This window comes from Corvus brachyrhynchos, unplaced genomic scaffold (genome assembly GCF_000691975.1).
Source record: "Corvus brachyrhynchos isolate BGI_N302 unplaced genomic scaffold, ASM69197v1 scaffold8, whole genome shotgun sequence".
NCBI classification, from domain to species: domain Eukaryota; kingdom Metazoa; phylum Chordata; class Aves; order Passeriformes; family Corvidae; genus Corvus; species Corvus brachyrhynchos.
Genome location: NW_008240031.1, coordinates 706,597 through 726,805, shown reverse-complemented (window position 1 = coordinate 726,805; position 20,209 = coordinate 706,597). Strand labels below are relative to the sequence as shown.

The 20,209-nt window shown below is 41.7% G+C and overlaps 1 protein-coding gene and 1 long non-coding RNA gene across 4 annotated transcripts; one reads left to right on the top strand and one right to left on the bottom strand.

The window, feature by feature from the left end:
• Positions 1-1,563: 1,563 nt before the first annotated feature.
• Positions 1,564-4,868, bottom strand: LOC108449021. Its single transcript, XR_001865118.1, has 2 exons — positions 4,784-4,868; positions 1,564-3,845 (listed from the first exon to the last, which is right to left on the bottom strand). It is a non-coding gene; the product is annotated as an uncharacterized LOC108449021 (long non-coding RNA).
• On the top strand, positions 3,287-10,097 carry LOC108449020 (zinc finger protein 541-like). Of its 3 annotated transcripts, XM_017743727.1 has the most exons (9): positions 3,287-3,367; positions 4,595-4,644; positions 4,806-4,945; positions 5,389-5,492; positions 6,001-6,076; positions 6,404-6,492; positions 7,022-7,105; positions 8,213-8,376; positions 8,837-10,097. In XM_017743727.1, the coding sequence occupies exons 2-9, from the start codon at positions 4,613-4,615 to the stop codon at positions 8,931-8,933; spliced, it is 786 nt and encodes a 261-aa protein (XP_017599216.1). In that variant the 5' UTR covers positions 3,287-3,367; positions 4,595-4,612; the 3' UTR covers positions 8,934-10,097. The 3 variants fall into 3 exon arrangements, with proteins under 3 accessions (XP_017599216.1, XP_017599215.1, XP_017599217.1); XM_017743726.1 differs by lacking the exon at positions 3,287-3,367 and having other exon boundaries at positions 3,837-4,644; XM_017743728.1 differs by lacking the exons at positions 3,287-3,367; positions 8,213-8,376 and having other exon boundaries at positions 3,837-4,644; positions 8,837-8,928.
• Positions 10,098-20,209: the final 10,112 nt, after the last annotated feature.

Here is a 20,209-nt window from a genome sequence, read left to right as displayed (position 1 = left end):
CTCTGTACATGTAAATGTGTGTCTGTATCTATGCACTGTATTTATATTGGTTAATTCTATATTGCCCAATGTGCCATAGACTGCCACTTGTGCTTTTAAATTCCAGAGGTTGTTTTACGCTTGCAAGAATTGGTGAGCAAATAAACTGAATATTTTGGACTGAGCTACATTACAGGATTGACGTCAGTAAATTCCATTTCATCAGTGCTTCTGAAGAAGTGTTTCCTCCAGGAGTTTTGTGACAGCGCTGTCCTGGTTTGTCCTACCACAGCATTATTTCAGTTGTTCTATTTTGTGTACTAACTTACAAATTAACATTTAGGAATTGTTTAATTATTTTTACAGAGTTACTCAGGATTCTGTGGATTAACAGAGATTCAAGAATAAGAGATATTGAAGTCCCACTACACATTTAAAGTTGAGGAATTCACCAGGCTTTTTCACTGGTAATAATATTTTCATATTTATAAAAGAGTAAGCAACTGCCATTCGATATACCATTGAAATACGTCCTCCTTCCTTGGAATATTAGTGCCAAAGCATCTAAGCTTATTATCTGTACATTTTTGAAGTCACCTGCCATCTTTTACTGTTTTAAACAACAATGCTATATGTGACTTAGAGTGGTTTAATTCATTTGCTCATTGCGGAAAGAAATCTATATTCTATAATCCTTCCCAAATTTATTATGTACATTATATGACGAACATAAAGTCATAAGAATATAAGGAAATCTAATTTCTGCTTCCAGTAGGTAAATCCCTCCACCTTATTCTTTGTCCCCACTCAACTATCCAAAAATGGCTTTCTAATTAAAAATGTGGTAAGTATAACAAATATCCATGTCTTTTTCTTCCATATAATGTTACTGTTTCTGGATTTTGTTATTAGCTCTTAGCTGTGATATAGGAGTGAAAAATAGTTCTAGCTAATAGCAAGCTCAGTTTTGTAAAAACAAAGACAAGGAATTGGAACACTAAGGATTCCTGCTCTGGTCTGTCTGAATTACGTTGTGCTCAGAGAAATTTGGTGTAGTTGCTTATATTATCATTTTTATTATGTGTAACAAAGAAATAATTCCTAAGGACTTCGGGATTGTTTGCAAAGGACTTTGAAGTCCTTGGATGGCTGATGCCCAGTGACCTCTTCATCCCCTTTTTTGTGTTGTGGGGCATGACACCAGAAATATTAACACTCAGGAACTGTCACTGGAAACAGCGGGATATGAAAAACACCCCCCAAACCCTCAGTGCCTGTTGAGGATGGAACCATGGCTCCCCTGGTGATCTCTGTCTCCCTGCTGGTGTCAGCTGCACCCTTGCATGCCAGCAACGAGGTGGGTGGCAGCTAAGTTCTTCAGGTATTTTAATATATCAGCAGTCTTCAAATTTTGCTTACCCCACAGCTTAACATTATGACTCCATTAAATCCCTCAAATTATACTGAGATGCCCCAAATTATGCTTAAATAACACAACAGTGACGTGATTGTAATTAGTGCACTAATGGGCTCAATGAGGGTGCCAGGCTCCATACAAATAATGAATTGAAATAACAAAATATATAACTTACAATTATTTATTGGAATAATAACAACAATACGTAACTCATAAACTGTGTAAGGAAAAGTGACATGGGAAGTCCACCAACAACTATAACACTGAAGAAAATACTTTGGTTTTACTCAATTCAGCAAATTACAGGACAATGTCAAAATTTATTATTTTTGTTCTTTCAGCGTTTTCTGACAAAAAAAGTCTGCAGTGTTCTGTGGTGGTTCTTGCTCTCAGGAACACATCTCATGGCTTCCCTAGGGCAAAGAAAAGAGCTGATGATCCTCTGGCTGCACTTCATGTGGGGAACTACAGGGGTGGCTTCAGTGAGAAGCTGCCAGAAGCTTTCCTACATTTGATGGAGCCAGTGCCAGCCAACTTTGAGATGAACCTGCTGTTGGCCAAGGCAGAGCCCATCGGCAAGGCTGGGAGCATTTCTGACATAACATATTTAAGAAGGGGGGGCTAGGGGGAAAGGTGCAACTACAGCAAGAGAGGAGAAACTCAGATTTGGTTTATTTCTCTTTATCCTGCTCTGGTTTGATTGTCAATAAATGAAACTAATTTTCCCAAGTTTCTTACCAGGCAGAAAATCTCAGAGTTTCACACCTAAGTTTCCCTTGTCTGGAGGAGTATAGAAGAGGAAAAAGCCACTTCACTCTTTCTGGAGCTCTGGGCTTTGCACTGCATGTTGTAGTTCCAGCCGTGGATTTCTTCAAGTCAAGGGTGGGACTTGCAGAGCCTACAATGTATCTGCTTTGCAATGGGCCTTGTTACAGCTGCCCCCTTATTTTGCTGGTGTGCATGCAACAAGCAGGCTGGAAAGCAAGCAAGATTTGCTTTTGGCCGACGTGAGGCAGGAGAGCAGTAAGACTGGCTGGGTTTTGGAATATTTGGGACCTAAGTATTAAAATAAATGTAAAGGCTATTAGTGTGAAAAAGTAATTCTGTTAGTAATTCTTAGAGGAATCCCACAGTCTTTTGAGACAAACATCTAGCTTCTTCAAGGGAGCTGGAAGAAAGACATAGGAATTCTGCATTAAATGTTTGCTGGTGGGGTGTCCACATGTGTGTGTCCCAATCAATTCCCCTGAAAAATGTCCTGTTTCTCCAAGTTTCAAGGAATGTGTGTTGCAGTGAGAGACCAGCTCAGTGCCCCGAAGGAGGGAAAACATCAAGTGACATTACTAGGCACCAGACAATTTAGAAAGGGAGCAGGAAGAATGCTGCCACTTTGAGAGAAAGCTTCAGAGTTGGCTCTCCACTGAACCAACTTGGTTGCAATCTCTTGCTCCTCTCAGAGCTGGAGGAGAGCCAGCAGCAGGGGTCCTTCTGGTTCTCCAGTTAAGGCGACGTGGTATGGACCCTTTGACAGAGCCAGGATCCTGTGCATGTTCAGCTGGAGGCACCTTACAGAGAAGCACAGAGAAGACACAGAGCCGTCCCTGCACTGCTTTGCCTCGTCCAGAGGACTGATGAGAAGTGCCCCAATGGGAAGGTCCTCAAAGCAAACTTGCACCAGAAGAAGTAAAGGAGGCAAAGGTGACCACAATCACTGTTTATGTCCCCTGCATCCCCTGGGGTTCTGCATGGAATGTTGGGCTGTGCCAGTAGCAACCGTCGTTGTCTCCTGCTCCTGCAGCCGTTGGTGGAACACTGGTGGACCACCGGTGGAGCAGCAGCTGCAGGATCTGCTCCTGGGCTGTCCCTGACCAGCCACCTCCTGGTCTCAGCACCAGATCTGGCCTCTGGGTTGACATTCTCATCTCCTCATCTACCACCAGGGATCCCCAGAGCCCCTTGGAACTGTCAAAGGTAAGAAAATCCCCATTTGCCCTCAAACTGCTAACAGAACTCAGGAGGCTCCAGTTGGCTGTCCCACCAACCACAATAGACATGGTCTGTGGTTACTTTCCCCGGAAGAGGTTGCAGATGAAAGCAGAGTACACCTTCTGTAGGAATAATGATGCCTCCAGTGGAAATACAGACCTTTCCATAGAGAATATAGAGAGCTGTCACCATGCAATTTCAGATCCTCATCCACTGAGGACCTGATTAAAAGTTCTTGATACCCATTTAAGTCCTAAAACTATGTCGTGATGACCACAAAACAATCCAGTCGTTACTGAGGAGTTCAGGGGTTCAGTGTTGACAAATCCTGTTAGGCCCTGGCTCTGCTCACACCTCCTCCAAAGCTTTAAAAATCAGAATGATGGGACTTCTCCTCTGTGATCCCTGTTGTTCAGGGGATGTAAGCAGTTTGCCAGGCTTGTCCTCCAATACTGGCTTTCACCTACAAAAATGGTCTGGTTTCAGTGATCCTTATATACTTACATACTTTCATAACTTACAGATACATTATATTTTAATATCTTTATAGATTTTTTTCTTCCACCTGCATTGGATCTCTTTTCCATAGATATATTGGTATAGACTTGTCTGTGTTTTTCAGTGCCTGTAGGGCTGGTTCTGCCTCATGGTCAGAGGCAGCTGTGAAATCCCATCTTGAATGGGATTTCACAAGAACAGAATCACAGTATCACAGAATTTTCTGGGTTGGAAGGGACCCACAAAGATCATCGAGTCTGGCTCCTGGCCCTGCACAGGACAGCCTCAAGAATCCCCCTGTGCCCAAGAGCAATGTCTGAGCAACTTTTGAGCTCTCTCAGCCTTGGTGCTTTGACCCCTGCTGTGGGGAGGCTGTTCCAGTTCCCAACCATCCTCTGGGTGAAGAACCTTTCTCTAATATCCAACCTAAACATTCCCTGGCACAACTTCCATGCCATTCCCTTGGACCTTCTCACTGGCCCCAAGACTGAAGGGAGAAGTGTGTACCCTTCTGCTTCCCCTCTTGAGGAAGCTGCAGACTACTAGAGGGTCTTGCCCTAGAAGTTCCAAGTGCAAAACGCAGCAATTACACCAAACTGAGGGGAGTTGGGACAGAAGAGTTCGTGGTTTGCAATGATGAGGATGAGAAGGAAGGCTACTGACCCATCTTGGCGGAATGATTTTTATCTGGACCATTGTTTTGATCTCTTTCAGGTGGAAAGGAGAGGGACAATGAAAAGGAAAGCAAGAGCCCGCGTTCGGCCGTGAGTTTTGGCATAGGGATTAAAGGACGGCAAATTTGAGGAATAGCAAGGAGGGGAACTACTACTTCAGAATTGGGGTGGGATTGATTCAAGCCTGTGGGTCCATGGGATGTGCCTGTTGACCACTTGCCTTTCTCACCTCCACTTCCTTCTTCCTTCAGACGCATCAATGTTGGCAGTGACTTTCAGGCTGAGCTCCCTGAGCTGCAGACCAGACCGCCAAGTGATGATGAAGAACCTGCATCCCTGGTCTGGAAGCCCTGGGAGGATGATGACTCTGACATGGAAAAACCTGACAGAGGTAGCTGTCAAGCTTTCCTTCCATCCCTGAGATGCTCGGGTTTGGAAAACACTCATTGTTTGGCAAAAAGGCAACTTCCTGCATACTCTGCTTCTGTCCTTGTCTTGCCCATCTTCCCGTGTGGGAGTGTTAGAGGGAAGAAGAATGCTCTGGTTTTGCAGCAGAGCAGGAAAAAGAACAACTTTCCTGCTCTCTGGATTGGTCGGGGCATTTGTCACTGGAAGAGGGGAGATTGGCCCCCACTTCTCATTACCAAAGCTGCTTTGAAGGGAGAGCCAGCACTACATGGGCCTTTGGTTCTCCTGCCCCTTTTTTTTGCTATCCTTTTCATGCTCTCCAACCTGTTGTCTTTAGCTCTTGTGCTTTCCTTCTCCCTTGTATCGCAACCTTCCCCCTTTCTTGGCTCAAGCCTGACTTTTGGTGGGTTTTTGTTGTGCTTGTAGTAAGAGAACTGCTGGACATGGCCATCTCCCGTGGCATTCCCAGGGCAGCAGCTAACCTGGAGCTTGCCCTGCACTGCCTGCACCAGGCACAAGGCAGTGTTCCGGTAAGAAGCGGCTATTTGGGTGCAGAGAAGAGCAGACAGGGAATTAATAAGGCATGGGCATTGGGACAGCCTTTCCTGGCTGCCCTTTGAAGAAGGGAGTTAACAAGAAGCGGAGGACCCACTGCCTGCTTCCAGCTGGGTCAGGGAGGAGCCCAAATGGCTCAAGCAGGGAGAAAGTCTCTCTTGGAGGCACTGGCAGAGGGTCCCACAGCCTGCTCCCTTGTAAATCTCCTGGAGATCTGTGTTGTCTAAGACATTTTGGGGTGGATTGAGGGGAAATTCCCAGAAGACAATTCTGGGAATTCTGGGTGCAGGATGAGCAAAATCATTGAGTTGGTGAGCAAAATCCCACTCTTGGGGAGCAGCATCAAAGGGTCGGGAAGCAAATCACAAGGTTTGACCCATATGAGACCCAGTGGACTGAATCCTTGAAGAGGCAGCATTTATGGTTTTTGGCTCCTTTTTACATGGTGGGGAAGCTAAAGCCTTTTTCCATTGGATCTTGCAGGAGGCTCTGGAGATGTTGCTCTCAGGGGGGCCCCCGACACCTCAAGGCCATCCCTTGTCTGATTATCATTACACAGGTAACCAAAGTAGAGCTTGTTCCTTCACTGACAGATGCTGCCATCCCCTTAATTGCCATGTCAAGCATTTATGGTTAAACAAATAACACAAGAGCAAGGTCTCATCTTCTCTGGGGGCAGGGAAAGCAGCAGCATCTATTCCTTCAGTTTTACTTGTTTTCCATGCTTTTTTCCCTGGGGAATGCCTGCTCTTGTCTTCATTGCTTTCTGAAGGAGCAGAGATGTAGACAGGTGAATAAAGAGTGGTGCTGATTTTGTTTTGGTGGCCAGTGGAATCTATTTCAAGTGGATAGACGGATCAATTTACTTGCTGCTCTTTATTGCCAGACATTGATAGATGGACGCCTGAGGAGAAGGAGTCCTTCCAAAAGGCTTTTCACACCTATGGCAAGGATTTTCATCTCATCCAGAAGCAGGTAAAGCCATAGGACATTCTTTACCCTGGAAGATAATCAGAAGGAAATGATGATGATTTCTGGCACCAAGTACTGGAATTCAGTCTCTCTCTTCTCAAATACCAAAAATATAAAAGTAATAATGAAACAGGACACCAAAGGCCTGTGTGACAGTGATGATTCTGCCTCTCCAGCCCTTTTTTCCAAGCTGTTTTGGAAGACAAATGTTTATTCTCTGTCAGATCTGTCTCATAGGTGTGCTGGCACTTCCACAACACATTGTGCTGAGATGATTGGAGTGAATGCGGGAAAGAAAAACTGTGCTAGATGGATTTGTTGTTGATCTGTGCATTAAATGAGTTACTACATGGCATAATACATAGCATACTACATTGCAGACCTCCTCTTTTACTCCCTATTTATTTCATTTTACTCACTACTCAATTTACTCCATGTTTTTTGCTTCCTTGTTTACTCCATACTCTAGTTTTTCTCCAATGCACCCTACAGGATGGCCATTTCAGATTCCTTCTTTTTGTCTTCACAACAGATTCAGAGTAAGACCGTGGCACAATGTGTGGAATACTACTACTCCTGGAAGAAAGAACATAAACTTGCCAGCACTCTTGCTCAGGTGAGTGGGAAGAAAATCAAGACATGCCAGGAGGGTCAAGAAACTGGGAAAAGGGGACAAAACCTGCTGGGGAGCTGTGTGAGACGCTGCTCTGCCAGGAGCACATCGTCCCATGCACTGGGAAAGGCGCAGCAGATGCTGCCCAGCACTTCATTGTGCTGCTGCTCTGAAATACTGAATTCTAGAGGATAACTTTGACCCAACAAAGCAGCACTGTCACCAAAATGGGCTTTGACTCTGTACAGACTTGGTTCTCAAGTGCTGGCACCCTTGCTGATTCCAATCAAATCCTTAATTCCCTACTGCTTGCTAACATCAATAATCCTGACTGCGTTAATGGAGATGCTGCAGATTTTCAGCTCTGCCAGGAGCACATCGTCCCATGCACTGGGAAAGGCGCAGCAGATGCTGCCCAGCACTTCATTGTGCTGCTGCTCTGAAATACTGAATTCTAGAGGATAACTTTGACCCAACAAAGCAGCACTGTCACCAAAATGGGCTTTGACTCTGTACAGACTTGGTTCTCAAGTGCTGGCACCCTTGCTGATTCCAATCAAATCCTTAATTCCCTACTGCTTGCTAACATCAATAATCCTGACTGCGTTAATGGAGATGCTGCAGATTTTCAGGGATCTTTTGTAGCATCCCAGTGTACTCCCCAAAAAGGAGCTGCCAGTGCTGTGGCACTGCTAAAATTTTCCTTACCAGCAAACAGGAATTTGGTTCACAGAGAGAGATTATTCTGGGTAGTAGAAAGTGAGTAACAGTGTGTCTTCACTAATTTGACTGAATTTAAAATCCATTCCCTAGACATTTGTGGAGGAAAAATATGAATAAATAGATGTTAGGCAGAGAGGTATAAATAAGAAACGTAGATCTATAGATACCCACATATTTATCCTACCACTTTGGGCAGTAGAAAGGAGGTATTTTTCATCCAAATGCTGTGTTTGCACCTTGCCGCACCCTGTAGCCAAATCCGGCCATTTTCTCAGCTCTTCAGGGTTTGGAGGAATTTGCTTGGGGTGATACATTTTTGTGCTGGACACTCTGATTTCCAGCTTCTTGAGAGGAAGGAAAAATTCATAAGGATTCTTTGATTTCCAGACTGTGGGCGAACCAAAGAGGAGCAAAAGCCCTCCCAGAAAGGAGAATGGGGAGACAGGGAAGAGAAGCCGCAAGAGGGCCCGCAGTGCTGAGTGTCCCTGCTGCCAACCACCCCAGCCACCCCATTCGGCAGGAGGCCCCTTTCCGTGCGGGCAGTGCAAACGGTGCGGAAGTTCTTCCTCTTTCTGCTAAAAGCCTGGGGCTTTCGACTAAAACAGGCTGACCTCTCTAAAGGCGCCAGGGGGAAGCCGAGGGCAGTTGGAGGATCACCCCTTGCAGCCATGCTCAAAGTTACAACCCACTTTAATCCCAAACAGCTTATTTAAGCCCCAGCATTCAGAATGAAACCTTGCCATGCCCCAACAAGACACAATTCATACAAGTAGGAATAGGAACACCAAAGCTTGGTTTGATGGTGCGGATCGAATTAAAAATAGGATGAACTGAAAGGAGGAAGAAATTTGAAGGAACTGAAACAAGAAAGACCAGATTCATGGTGCTGATCAATTTAAAAATAAGTCACAGCCTGAAAAGACAGAAATTTGTATAGAAATGGAAATCTCAGAGCTTGTTTTAATGGTGTGCATTGACTTAACGATGGATGGTCTGTTTTCCATCTTCCAGGGTATTTGAAACCATTAAGGCAAGGAACACACATAGGAGAAGACATCGCCCACGGAAGGAAGCAGAGCCTCTCCCCAAGAAGAAAAGACCAAATTAGCCCTGGAGTTGTCCAGGGCTACCAAGAGTTAGCTGCCAAGAGGACAGAGATTGGTTTTTAAGTTTTTAGGGTTGTTTATTCTTCTATTTAGTTTACTAGTTAGGCATTTCTCAATTTATTAGTTAAGATTCATTAGTATTATTGAAGACTTATTAGTATTATTAGATTTATTAGTAAATGTCAGAGGCTTGGTGTTGTTTGCGATGTTCCGTCTTTTATCATTAAAGTAAAGTTTGTTCCATTTTGTCTTTTTGTTGGTATGAAATCACTCAAGCAACGTTTGTTACATTTGTTTGGCGTTGCAAACACAACATTTGCTCTGAAAGAAGAACCTGGACACATTCACCCTCCCGCAGGCCCAGCCCCTTGCTCAGCTGGTGGGAGTTACAAAGGTGTACCCCATTACTGTCAATGAAATAGTGGTGGGGTTTCATCCTTTGATTCCTCAAATTCTCCAGTGGGAGTGGAAAGGGAGGCTTTGTTTTATTCAATGAACTGGATCTAAATGAGCGGTTTTGTCTCATTATACTTGGGATACAAGCTGGGGTTTTTGGTCCTTTTTGTTGCCAAGACACATGGCTTTGTTTAATTTCGGTGGACAGATGGACTTGACCATCTTGGAGGACTTTTCTAACCTCTCTCAACCTATAAAATTAATATCCACATTCAGTACAAAGATATCAGCAGTTCAGTTCTAGTTTCTCTTTATAAAGGACCAACCTCTTGCTCTGGGCCTCAACCAACCTCCTTAGCTGATGCAGAGCAGATGTGAACACTAACCTCTCACTTCTCACAGCTTGTGTTTGCACCAAAGAAGCATCAAAGTCACTCCTTTATCTAGCCCGGTATATGGCATTGCTTGGCAAGGTTTTGGTAGCAGGGGCTGGGGAGGATGGAGAGGGGGCAAGGGAGGGGGATTACCAGGCTGATTCTGGGAGGCTGCCAGGAGCTTGCCCTTGTCTGATGGAGGCAGTGCAGGTGGGATTTGGAGTCTAGCCAGTATCTGCTTTGCAATGGGCCTTGTTACAGCTGCCCCCTTAATTTGCTGGTGTGCATGCAACAAGCAGGCTGGGAAGCAAGCAAGATTTGCTTTTGGCCGACGTGAGGCAGGAGAGCAGTAAGATTGGCTGGGTTTTGGAATATTTGGGACCTAAGTATTAAAATAAATGTAAAGGCTATTAGTGTGAAAAAGTAATTCTGTTAGTCTCTTAGAGAATCCCACAGTCTTTTGAGACAAACATCTAGCTTCTTCAAGGGAGCTGGAAGAAAGACATAGGAATTCTGCGTTAAATGTTTAAATGTTTGATTGCTGTAAAGCAATTGTCTTTCCCACAGATTTCTATTCTCCATGTTTTCATTCAAGGTTTTCAGTGAATTAAGTGTTAGTTTTTGATACAACTTTCCTTATCAAGATTGGCATTATTGTGATCTCTCTATATTATTATTTATATTAATATTTAGCTTTCTCTGCTCCCAAACAAAAGCTTGCCCTAAAACCAAATCAGTTTCAAATAATGGCAAAAGAGGAGTTTTAACATGTATTCTAGTTTTTGGATGTTGGAGGTAGCCATTTCATTGTATTTTAAAGCTGTTCTCTGTTGCACCCATGAGATACTTAATATTTAAGGTAGATATTCTCATGGGCCTATCTTCATCTAACAGTTGAGGTTAATTTTATTCCTATTAAATCCTAATTTCTGTTGCTTCATATCTCTTCCTGTTTTCATATTACTTCTTCAACTATATAGCTGAAGTTATAGAGTTATTCTTACAAATAACTTTGTAAGTAAAAACAACCCCTCTATATTAGTTACGTACTTAGAATAACAAAAATACAAATCAGATGGCTCCACACATGAAGTGAAAAATGAAGCAATGAAAGATACCACATATAGTAATTATAATAAATGGCTTAACTGAAAATTTGTAAAATTAGTACCTCATCACTCATTTTGACTTGCCTGTCTTATTTAGATGGAGATGTCTCACAGCTTTGCTGTAATTTGGCTTTAATAACATCTCTGTTAAGTAGATGCCTGTTGAATAGACAAGTATTAGTTAAATAATGACACTCCAGCAGTGAATTAACTTTCTCCTCTGTAATTAAGTAGCTGTCCATCACATTCATCAGCTCACTAAATCATCTTTTGGTATCTTCATTATTACATATTAGCCACCTACAATGGTAGGCCATGCAGTAACTCCTTTTCAGGACTTTGAGTCCTTTACCTACTAATGGTATTGGGGAAGAGAGAGAGGATAGTGGTAACTACTCAAAAATCTGAGAATGGTTGATTTTTAGGGTTATGAAGGACAAAGACATGTACTTGACTGATACAGTAATAAAATGCTAGGTTATTATAATGGTGTCTTGCGTCTACAATTGCTTTACTCACATTGCATACACATCTACAATCTTCATATTCTGCTCCAGATTTGATAGATTCAGGTTAATTTTATTTTGCATTGTTCATTTTGGGATGGAGAACAGGGAGAATGGGACAAAAAGTATATGAATGATGCTTTCTTCAAATTCTTCCATGTTACTTACGGTAAATGCTCTATAAAACCTGAAATTCACAGAATCACAGTTATAAAAGGTCCGGTAAAATCATGAGTTCAGTGATTTAGATCTCTTGTGTACCATGGACCACAAAGCTTTATATGGTTAATCCAGTTTTAAGCCAAACACATGGAGTTTAAACCAAACAAGAGGAGAAGAAAATAACCATTTATTCTTCATCTGAATACACTTCGAAATTTTTTTTTTCCAGTGACTAACCACTTCAGTTTTGATGAAGAAATGGCTTATTCTGTATTTTATGGCTTTAATTTCAATTCATTACTGCTGTGCTTACCTTGGGTAACTTCATTCTTCGTTACCTTTTATTTTGCCCTGATGAGATACAAGTACATCTTAATAAAGTCATCTTTCATCTTTCTTTTGGCTACCCAGTCAAACTGAACTGATAAAATTCTAAGTTTCTCTAAGGTTTTATCTTTTTTTTGGAGTTGTTGAAAAGTTTTCTTTAGTCTCTTTCATATCCTTCCTTGTTCACTGAAACACACAGACCAGTTAAGGTTGGATGGGGCCACCGGTGGTCATCTAGCCCAACCTCTCTGCTCAGGTAGAGTCCCCTAGACCAATGGTACTCAGGAATGTGTGCTGACAGCTTTTGAATATCTCTGGAGAAGGAGACTCCACACCCTCTCTGGGGAATCTGTTCCAGTGCCTAGTCACCTGCACAGTACAGAGGGTCTTCCTCATGTTCAGGTGGAACTTCCGGGGCATCAGTTTCTGCCCATTGCCTCTTCTCCCATTGCTTGGCACCACAGAAAAGAGCCTGGTCCATCCTCTTGGCACCCTCCCTTCCGAAACTGATAGACATTGATGAGATCCCTTCTCAGTTGTATCTCCTCAAGGCTGAACAGGCCCAGCTCCCTCAGCCTTTCCTTGTAAGAGAGATGCTCCCTCAAACTGCTGGCAGTGCTAAGCTATTGCTAATGCTTAAATTAATTAATTTTTTGAAAAATCACATTTTTTATATTGATAGCAGATCTGAATATTTTAGTCCTGTAGTTACTACCATTTCTTTTAATTACATTCTTGAAATGCAGCTTAGGACTACACAGAAATTACTGCTTTCATACTAGCTGTGTAACAAATTATTTCACTTCTCTGTTTTCTGTTTTCCCTTTATCCTGGGTCTAGAATGCTTTCCAGTATATTTGCCTGCTGTTCTTCTTCTTGTTTCCAAGGGTTCTGAAGTGTACCGTGATGGCATATTCCAACAAGTCTTCAGACAGATGGTCAGTTATAGCAAAGGGAATCTGCAAATATGCCTTAATTTTAAAAGTAATATCTCTCTTCAATTTTCATGTCCTTTTGCTGGTGCTAAGGTCTGTTTCATAATCAACGAAACTGAAATTATAGCTCTGTCAGGAATAGCTTTTCTTTTCTCTTTTTTTTTTTTAATATTTTGGGGTTTTATAGCTGGTTTTTTTGCTGCAGAATTGTTTCCAAAACACTGGCATCACCATTTGACACACACTTCTGTGTGCACTGAGCATCTCTCTGGATTTCAAATTAGGTAGTACATTTCTAAAAGTTTAGCCAGGCTGAGCAAAGAATATCTGTTTGTTAGTTCCTTGCGATTCAAATACAAATATGAAAATCATGTTCATATAGTCTAATAAATTAATAAAGTCATGCATTTTTTTCCTGAAATATATAGTGACTACAGTTTTTCAAGATTTGCAATAGGGAGATACTAAGTTAAGGTCATAGAAGTAGTGATATTCTCCTCATTAGAGATACATTTTTCCAAAGCTAGCTTTTGTTGATTAAGAGATTAGTTATATGCATTCACATGAAGCAAATTACCACAGTATCTCTGGTAATTTTAAGATACATGAAAACAAGAAACAAAGAAATTCTTTACTAGGCAATCTGCACAACGGAATTATTAACAATTAAGTAAATAGAGAAAAATATCTTCTATTTCTCCTTTTAGGCAACAGCCTAAATGGGATCCTGCCACTCATTGAATTGTGCATAATTAATTATAAAAGCTTGGAATCATAAGATTGAAATTCCATCTTCTTGCAAGTAGACCAAGGTCAAGTTTAAGAATAATTTAGAAGTAGTGCATTGCAGAAAGGCAGTCCTGGAAGAGAAACAATGAGCTTCATCCTCCAAGAAACACAACTGAAAATTTTAGATTAGTGCAAGTCAAATGGTCGGATGGAAGAGACAGATAAATTTAAATATGTGACACACAGGACCATTTAAGTTCTTGCAAAACACAACAGCTCCTTGAATTTCATGTCTTCTAACAGCAAAGAGAGCAATGTTCATTACAGTCACATGTTTGGAGGCTGTGTATTAAAATTAATAGCCACAATTCTGGGTGATTTATCTGGTGTCCCAGATAAAGCAGCTAAAATAGTTTAGCTAACTTAATCCACCCCTCTGTAATCATGTTTCTGGGATGATCTAAATTTGTGCTATTAAGTGAAAGAAGAGGTGGGGTTTTTTAAACTGCAGGTTCATTAGCTTTAACCTCAATTTAGTTACTATTTTAATATCAAAGAGAGACATCCAGTAAACAATAAGACTTTCTTAGAAACTTAACCTCTGAACCGAGTAACTGTCACTATTAGCAGTTGGGCTGCCACAAATATCTTAACAAACCACATTTTGACAACAGTTCTCTTCTCCCTGTGCAGAATGGCCTAAATTATTCTATTGGTAATTTTCTTGTTTCCGTCACCTTCTCTGAAATGAAAGCTGCAGTTAAGAGTAAACCTCTCCAGTTCTATATAAGAAGTTTTCCCAGTTGGATCTGATAAGCACAAACCAGGAGGTTTTTCAGGCCCTCAACTAAGTTCTGCTATGTTTAGCTTTTTTTTGTACATTGTTATGTTAAAACATCAAAAGCTGTAAACTGCATAGTATTGAATTTTACACACCTAATTTTAAGGTAGGAAATTTTGAGTTTGAAATAGTGATCCCAATTCATATCTCATTTTTTCCCACTGGCTCTACAAGTTCCATTTACCTTGTTGTCTGTTGCATTTTTGGTACTGAAAGAGGAAATCCAGTTCAGCTCAAAAGTACAAACTTACTTGGTTTTGTAATTGCATTGTGCTTCAGTTTCCTGCTGCAACACATTATATTTGATACTTATCACATAACTATAAGACTATTTGCTTCACAAACAATAATCACATATCATAGCCACACTCGTATTCAAAAGCTAGTTTACGTAGCTGTAGTTTAAGTACTGTTCTATGTACTACTGCATTATAGCATATGACTCTGCCTTCTATTAGGCTGCCCTTGCTTTATGTAGTACAGAACCAGGATGCCAGCTGAACTCCAAACCTTGTTACTAAAAATGTGACAAGTGGGTCAGTCAGGATGTGAAGCCAAAAAAAAAGAACCACTGCAAAACTCTTCTGTGGTGTCTGATCTGCGCTCATAGAAGCAGTCTATGTTTAAAGTATGTTTAAAGTATGTTTAAAGCCTACTTTGATGCCTTTTTAGAAATCAGTATTTTATTTAGGTAGTTGTGAGAAGATTAAAATACAGATAATATTTTGAACATAATGGTTGATTTAGGTCAATATTCAAAGCAATGCTCATATTTGTATTAATACAAAAATCTTTCATAATCACATCACTGATAATCCTTCCTCTATGCAACAGTTAACCAGGGAATGTATTTGTGGTCCCTATGGAAATTAAATAAAGGTAGTGTGTTGCTTTTTCTCCATGGTATTTAGGAATGGAAAAGTTTTCACAATGTCAAAAATTCAAATATATTCATGGACTCAAGTAATTCTTCCCTATGACTTCTTATTAAAAAACCCCAAACCACACAATGTAAACCTAATATGTTAAAAATGTAACCATGTTTAAGGGTACAGATACACTTGGCTTTTAATCAGGTTGATTTTTTAATCTTGTTTTTTTAATCTGCTTAGGTTGAAGAGAGCAAGAAATAACTAACAAAACAGTCCCAACCCACACAGAACGTTGCCAGATTCAGTGCAGGACAGGTGAATGCCAGCGACATATACTCTCAATCCCCCACAAAATCAGTTTCACTGTGTGTACTCTTGTCTTGGAGTGATTTTATGATAACACTGTATTCCCCTATCGTCTGCTTATTGACCAGAAATGGGTCCCGCAGCTTTAAGCTGGGTCCAAGAAAAGGGCGGGGAAGCCGAGCGAATTCTTCAGTGCCGTTTGTGTTCAAGGACTCACACACTCCCCCGCGTTCTCACCGCTGCAGAGCTGAGGGAGCTTTTAGCTTCCTGCTTTTAGCTAGCCTGTTAGCTGAGGCAAGAAATTTTCCCATACCGGCATACCGAAATCCTCCGGTAACTAATTCTTCCTCTTCTGGAACTGTTCAGGAGCTGTTCAGCCTAGCTGTGATCCAAGAACCAGACCATCGGACCCCGTGGACCGGCAGGGAGGCTGCGGAGATGCCGCATCCCAGCCGTGGATCTCAGGAGGGGCTGAGCCAGCTACAGAGGGAACTCTAAATCCACCAGCTTTCTCTACATCGAGGAGGTTTAATATTTTAATAGTTATTAATTTTTCCTGTGCCCTGTCAGCACTTTGCTTGTTAAATAAATAGTTTTTCTCACTTTCCTCCAAGAAATTCTTTCTGTATTGGTGGGGGAGGGAGTGCTGAAACCTGCCTTCTGTTGAGGAGACGTTCCTTCCAGAACGTTTCCCTCTAAACTTGTCTCAAACTGAGACAACTCTGATCTCAAAAGTGCATGTAAGTACATATAAAAAACTTTGTTGAGAGAACAAAATATTGACAAGATATTGCATTGTCTGTGAAGCCTCAAGACCCCCATGGCAAAATAAATAACCCATTATAAATAAATGCATGGCTACTCCCATTCTCCACATTACATCTTTACAATTAATCTCACTTTTTGTAAACATATTACTACATAAAACATAGAAGAGGAAATTAACTGCAGCTGACTACCCCTTATCCCGAAGTATAAAAGCTGATTACTAATGTTAAGTATTTGAAGGAAGTTTCATGTGAAAACATCTACCTCTTGTGCCCAAAGTTGGAACTGCCACAGACAATTTTCATTAACCAATATAGACTAAAACTTAATATATCATTATTATTATTTCTCTTCAATGCTGATTCACACTAATAATATAGCTCTTCATAGTGTAAGGATAATGTGGATCTTTGCACAGTCGTTTTCCCTCTATGGACTTAAAAATCAGGGCTCAGTGAGTCTCCCATGAGTCTCCCTTGGAAGAAGGCCACACCAGGAAATCACCATGTAAAAATAGTTTCAAAAGCACTGATTTCTAATGCAACTAAGTTAAATTAGATGCCAAAGCTAAGTTTACTTCAAAAATCTCAGAGTAACTTCAAGTGCAAAAAGTACCAGATGAATAGGAATTTTTATTTTGTTGCTAGAAGGCTTATAATTTTGATTTATTTACTGTGGGTAGAAATGAGTAAATGGTATCAAAATTTTTAGAGAACTAGATCTGGTGTCTTTAACCTTGTGTTGTGGAGATGATGGCAAAGTTCTCTATTCTGTATTCCTCCAACCCTTCCTCTAAAACTTCATTTAATAGGTAATTTATTTCTGATTTACCATTTTCTGTTCCATGCAGTTTTCATACTTTTTTCCCCCATTTATACTTCAGGAAAGATTTTCTGTAGTGCTTCCATGTTACAGTCTCAACTAAAAGAACATCAGAGAGGTCAGAGTGGGCCAGAACAAGAGGTCATCTCTTAGTCTCCTGCCTTCAAAGAGGAGAGATTTGAGATTTCTCTTTGAGTCTTTCAGACTTACTTTGTGTTTGGTATCAAATTTCTCACATATGGGAAGCTGACTGCCACTCAGAGAAACTAAGAAGAGGAAAACAATGTACAGAAAGAAAGGAAGAGCAGTATTTATGTAAGTAAATGTACTTCTCCAAAGCAGTGGAGAAGGGATGCACTTAGATAGCCAAAACAGTGAGTTCCTATACAGCTTTAAACTTATACCTACTGCTATTTCAGGAAGCCTGAAAGTTCATCTCCACTTAGAAGTGTTGCTGGTATACTCTGTTCTGGTGTTTGTAACTGCTTACCCCTTAAAATAAGAGTGCCCGAATTTAGACACACTTCACTTCATTTGCAAGGACTCAGGTAAAAGTAGCCTGGTCCTTTAATCACTAACTCTGCTTAAATTACTTTTTGCCGAAAAAGATGTAAGTCCTCAATTTTTTTGAAAAGCAAGTATATAAGTATCATAGAATCATTCAGGGTCATATTACACATAAAATCCAACCTTGGACCAATCACCACCATGCCAAATAACCATAGTACTAAGTGCCACATCCAGTCATTTCCTGAACATCTCCAGGGATGGTGACTTCACACTTCCCCGGGCAGTCCATTTCAATACTTAGCCACTCTTTCAGTGAAGAAATTCCTCCTGATGTCCAACCTGAACGTCCTCTAGTGCAGCTTGAAGCAATGTCCTCTCATCCTATCTCTTGTTGCCTGGGAGAAGATACCAACCCCCACCTGGTTACACCCTCCCTTCAGGCAGTTGCAGAGAAACAAGGTCTCTCCCCTGAGCCTCCTTTTCTCCAGAATAAACAGCACCAGCTCCCTCAGCCACTCTTCACAGGACTTGTGCTCCAGACCCTTCACCAGCTCCACTGCCCTTCTCTGGACTCGTTCCAGGACTTCAATGTCTTTTCTATCTTGCGGGGACCAGAGCGGAGTGTTGCTGATCCAGGCCAGGATGCCACTGGCCTTCTTGGCCACCTGGGCACACCCTGGCTCACGTTCAGTCGCTGTCACCAGCACCCCCAGGTCCTTTTCCTGTGGGCAGCTTTGCAGCCACTCTGCCCCAGCCTGTGGCACTGCCTGGGGTTGTTGTGACCCAAGAGCAGGACCTGGCACTGGCCCTTGTTGAACCTCACACCATCGGCCTCAGCCCATGATCCAGCCTGTCCAGATCCCTCTGCAGAGCCTTCCTGCCCTCCAGCAGATCAGCACTCCCACCCAGCTTGGTGTCACCTGCAAACCGACCGAGGGTGCACTCAATCCTCTTGTCCAGGTCATCAATGAAGGCATTAAACAGGACTGGCCTCAGTACTGGTGACCAGCCATCACCTGCATGTAACTCCATTTACCATCACTCTCTGGGCCTGGCCATCCAGCCAGCTTTTACTCAGAAACAAGTAAAAAAAGAGTAAAAGAGCACCCATCCAAGCCATGGACTGTCAGCTTCTCCAGAAGAATGCTGTGGGAGAGAGTATCAAAGCTTTACTGAAGTCTAGGTAGAATACATCCACAGTTTTTCCCTCATCTACTCAGTAGGCCACCTGCTCATAGGCCCCAAAACTGCCAGAATTCAAGTAGTGTTTAGACAATGCTCTCAGCCACTTGGTGGGACTTCCCCTCTGCAGGGACAGGAGTTGGCCCAAGAATGCTAAAAAAAAGGCTTGGAAACTGCAGGAGGAAACTGCAATTTGGTCTTTGTCTCCCTGTTTTCAAGGAACTGGACATTGTATACTAAGCCGTATTGTCAAAGCAGAAGGAAGGTGTTTGGCATCAAGGGTGAAGTTTCAAATGCTTTAACTTTCTTCAGTTCCCCCAATCCCACATATAAGTGGACATGTGCATGGGTGAGGTCTCCAATGCTCAGTGTTATCTTCTGCCCTAGAAGCAAAGCCCAATACACAAAGCTCTGCTGAGGAGAACCAGATGCAGACCACCCTGGTCATTGTGTAGGTGTATTCCCTGCTGTCCCAACTGGATTCCTCATCCTGCTCCCATACTCCCACTGTTTGGACTAGTGTGCCAGGTTTGTCTATGCTACATGCTCAATTTTGCATTTTCAAAGTAGTTCACACTCCTTTTGAATGTCCTGGTAGACTTGCTCCTTTTGTACAACACTAACCATTACTTTGACTTTGCTTATCCCATCCATTTCCTTTTCTAAAAGAATAATTATGACAAGCCTTGCTTGTTGTGAAGCAACTCAGACCACTAACAAGCAGTGTTTTATCTCTGTAAAAACATTTTTCTCTACCCAGTAAGTGAGAATAATGGAAATGCAGCTGTCTTCTTTCACTAGCATTTAATAACTCAGTCACTAATGATAAAAAGAAGGAAAAAACGCAGACACCAAAGGCCATGGAAGCAGAATTTTCTGATGAGAGTGGTGTCAGAAGGTTTGCATGACCCACTGGCAAAACTTTAAATGCTTTATTAAAGTTCGAAAGGAAGTATGGCTAGGACTTCTGCTACTCCTAGATGCTAGTTGCTTGTCTGATATTTGAATAATATGCCTGTCTCCTAAGATACTATTTCATTTCTAAAGAATTTTTGTAGAAAAGCTTTCCTCATTTAACTTCAGTTATGTAACAAACTTGTAGAAGGCCAAATAGGATTTTGCCTCACCAATGTCATCATCTTATTTCATATGTCTTTCATAGGAAAATGAATGACTGAAGTAGCTTGGAATCTAGAAACAAAATCCTCAGTTGTAGTCGTCAGAGACTGAAAATAGTTCATGCCTCAAACATTGATACAAAGTTTTGCTCATTATAAAGAAACTACAACTGAAGAAGCCTCCGTGAAGAGTGGGACTTCGAACTGAAAGTCAAACTGTTGACTAGATAAAGGGAAACCCATTGTTCAATCATCCCGGGCTGAGTTTGGGGTGGGGGGAGAGCACAGCTCACAGAAGCCAGGTTTACACAGACTCCCCCC

What these genes read in the sequence shown, in the direction of transcription:
- LOC108449020 (XM_017743726.1), top strand. Translation starts at nt 4,514, where the DNA reads ATGATGAGGATGAGAAGGAAGGCTACTGACCCATCTTGGCGGAATGAT. An exon ending in CATGGAAAAACCTGACAGAG is followed by an intron (nt 4,946 to 5,388) that starts GTAGCTGTCAAG and finishes TTGTGCTTGTAG; the next exon opens with TAAGAGAACTGCTGGACATG. An exon ending in AGGCACAAGGCAGTGTTCCG is followed by an intron (nt 5,493 to 6,000) that starts GTAAGAAGCGGC and finishes TGGATCTTGCAG; the next exon opens with GAGGCTCTGGAGATGTTGCT.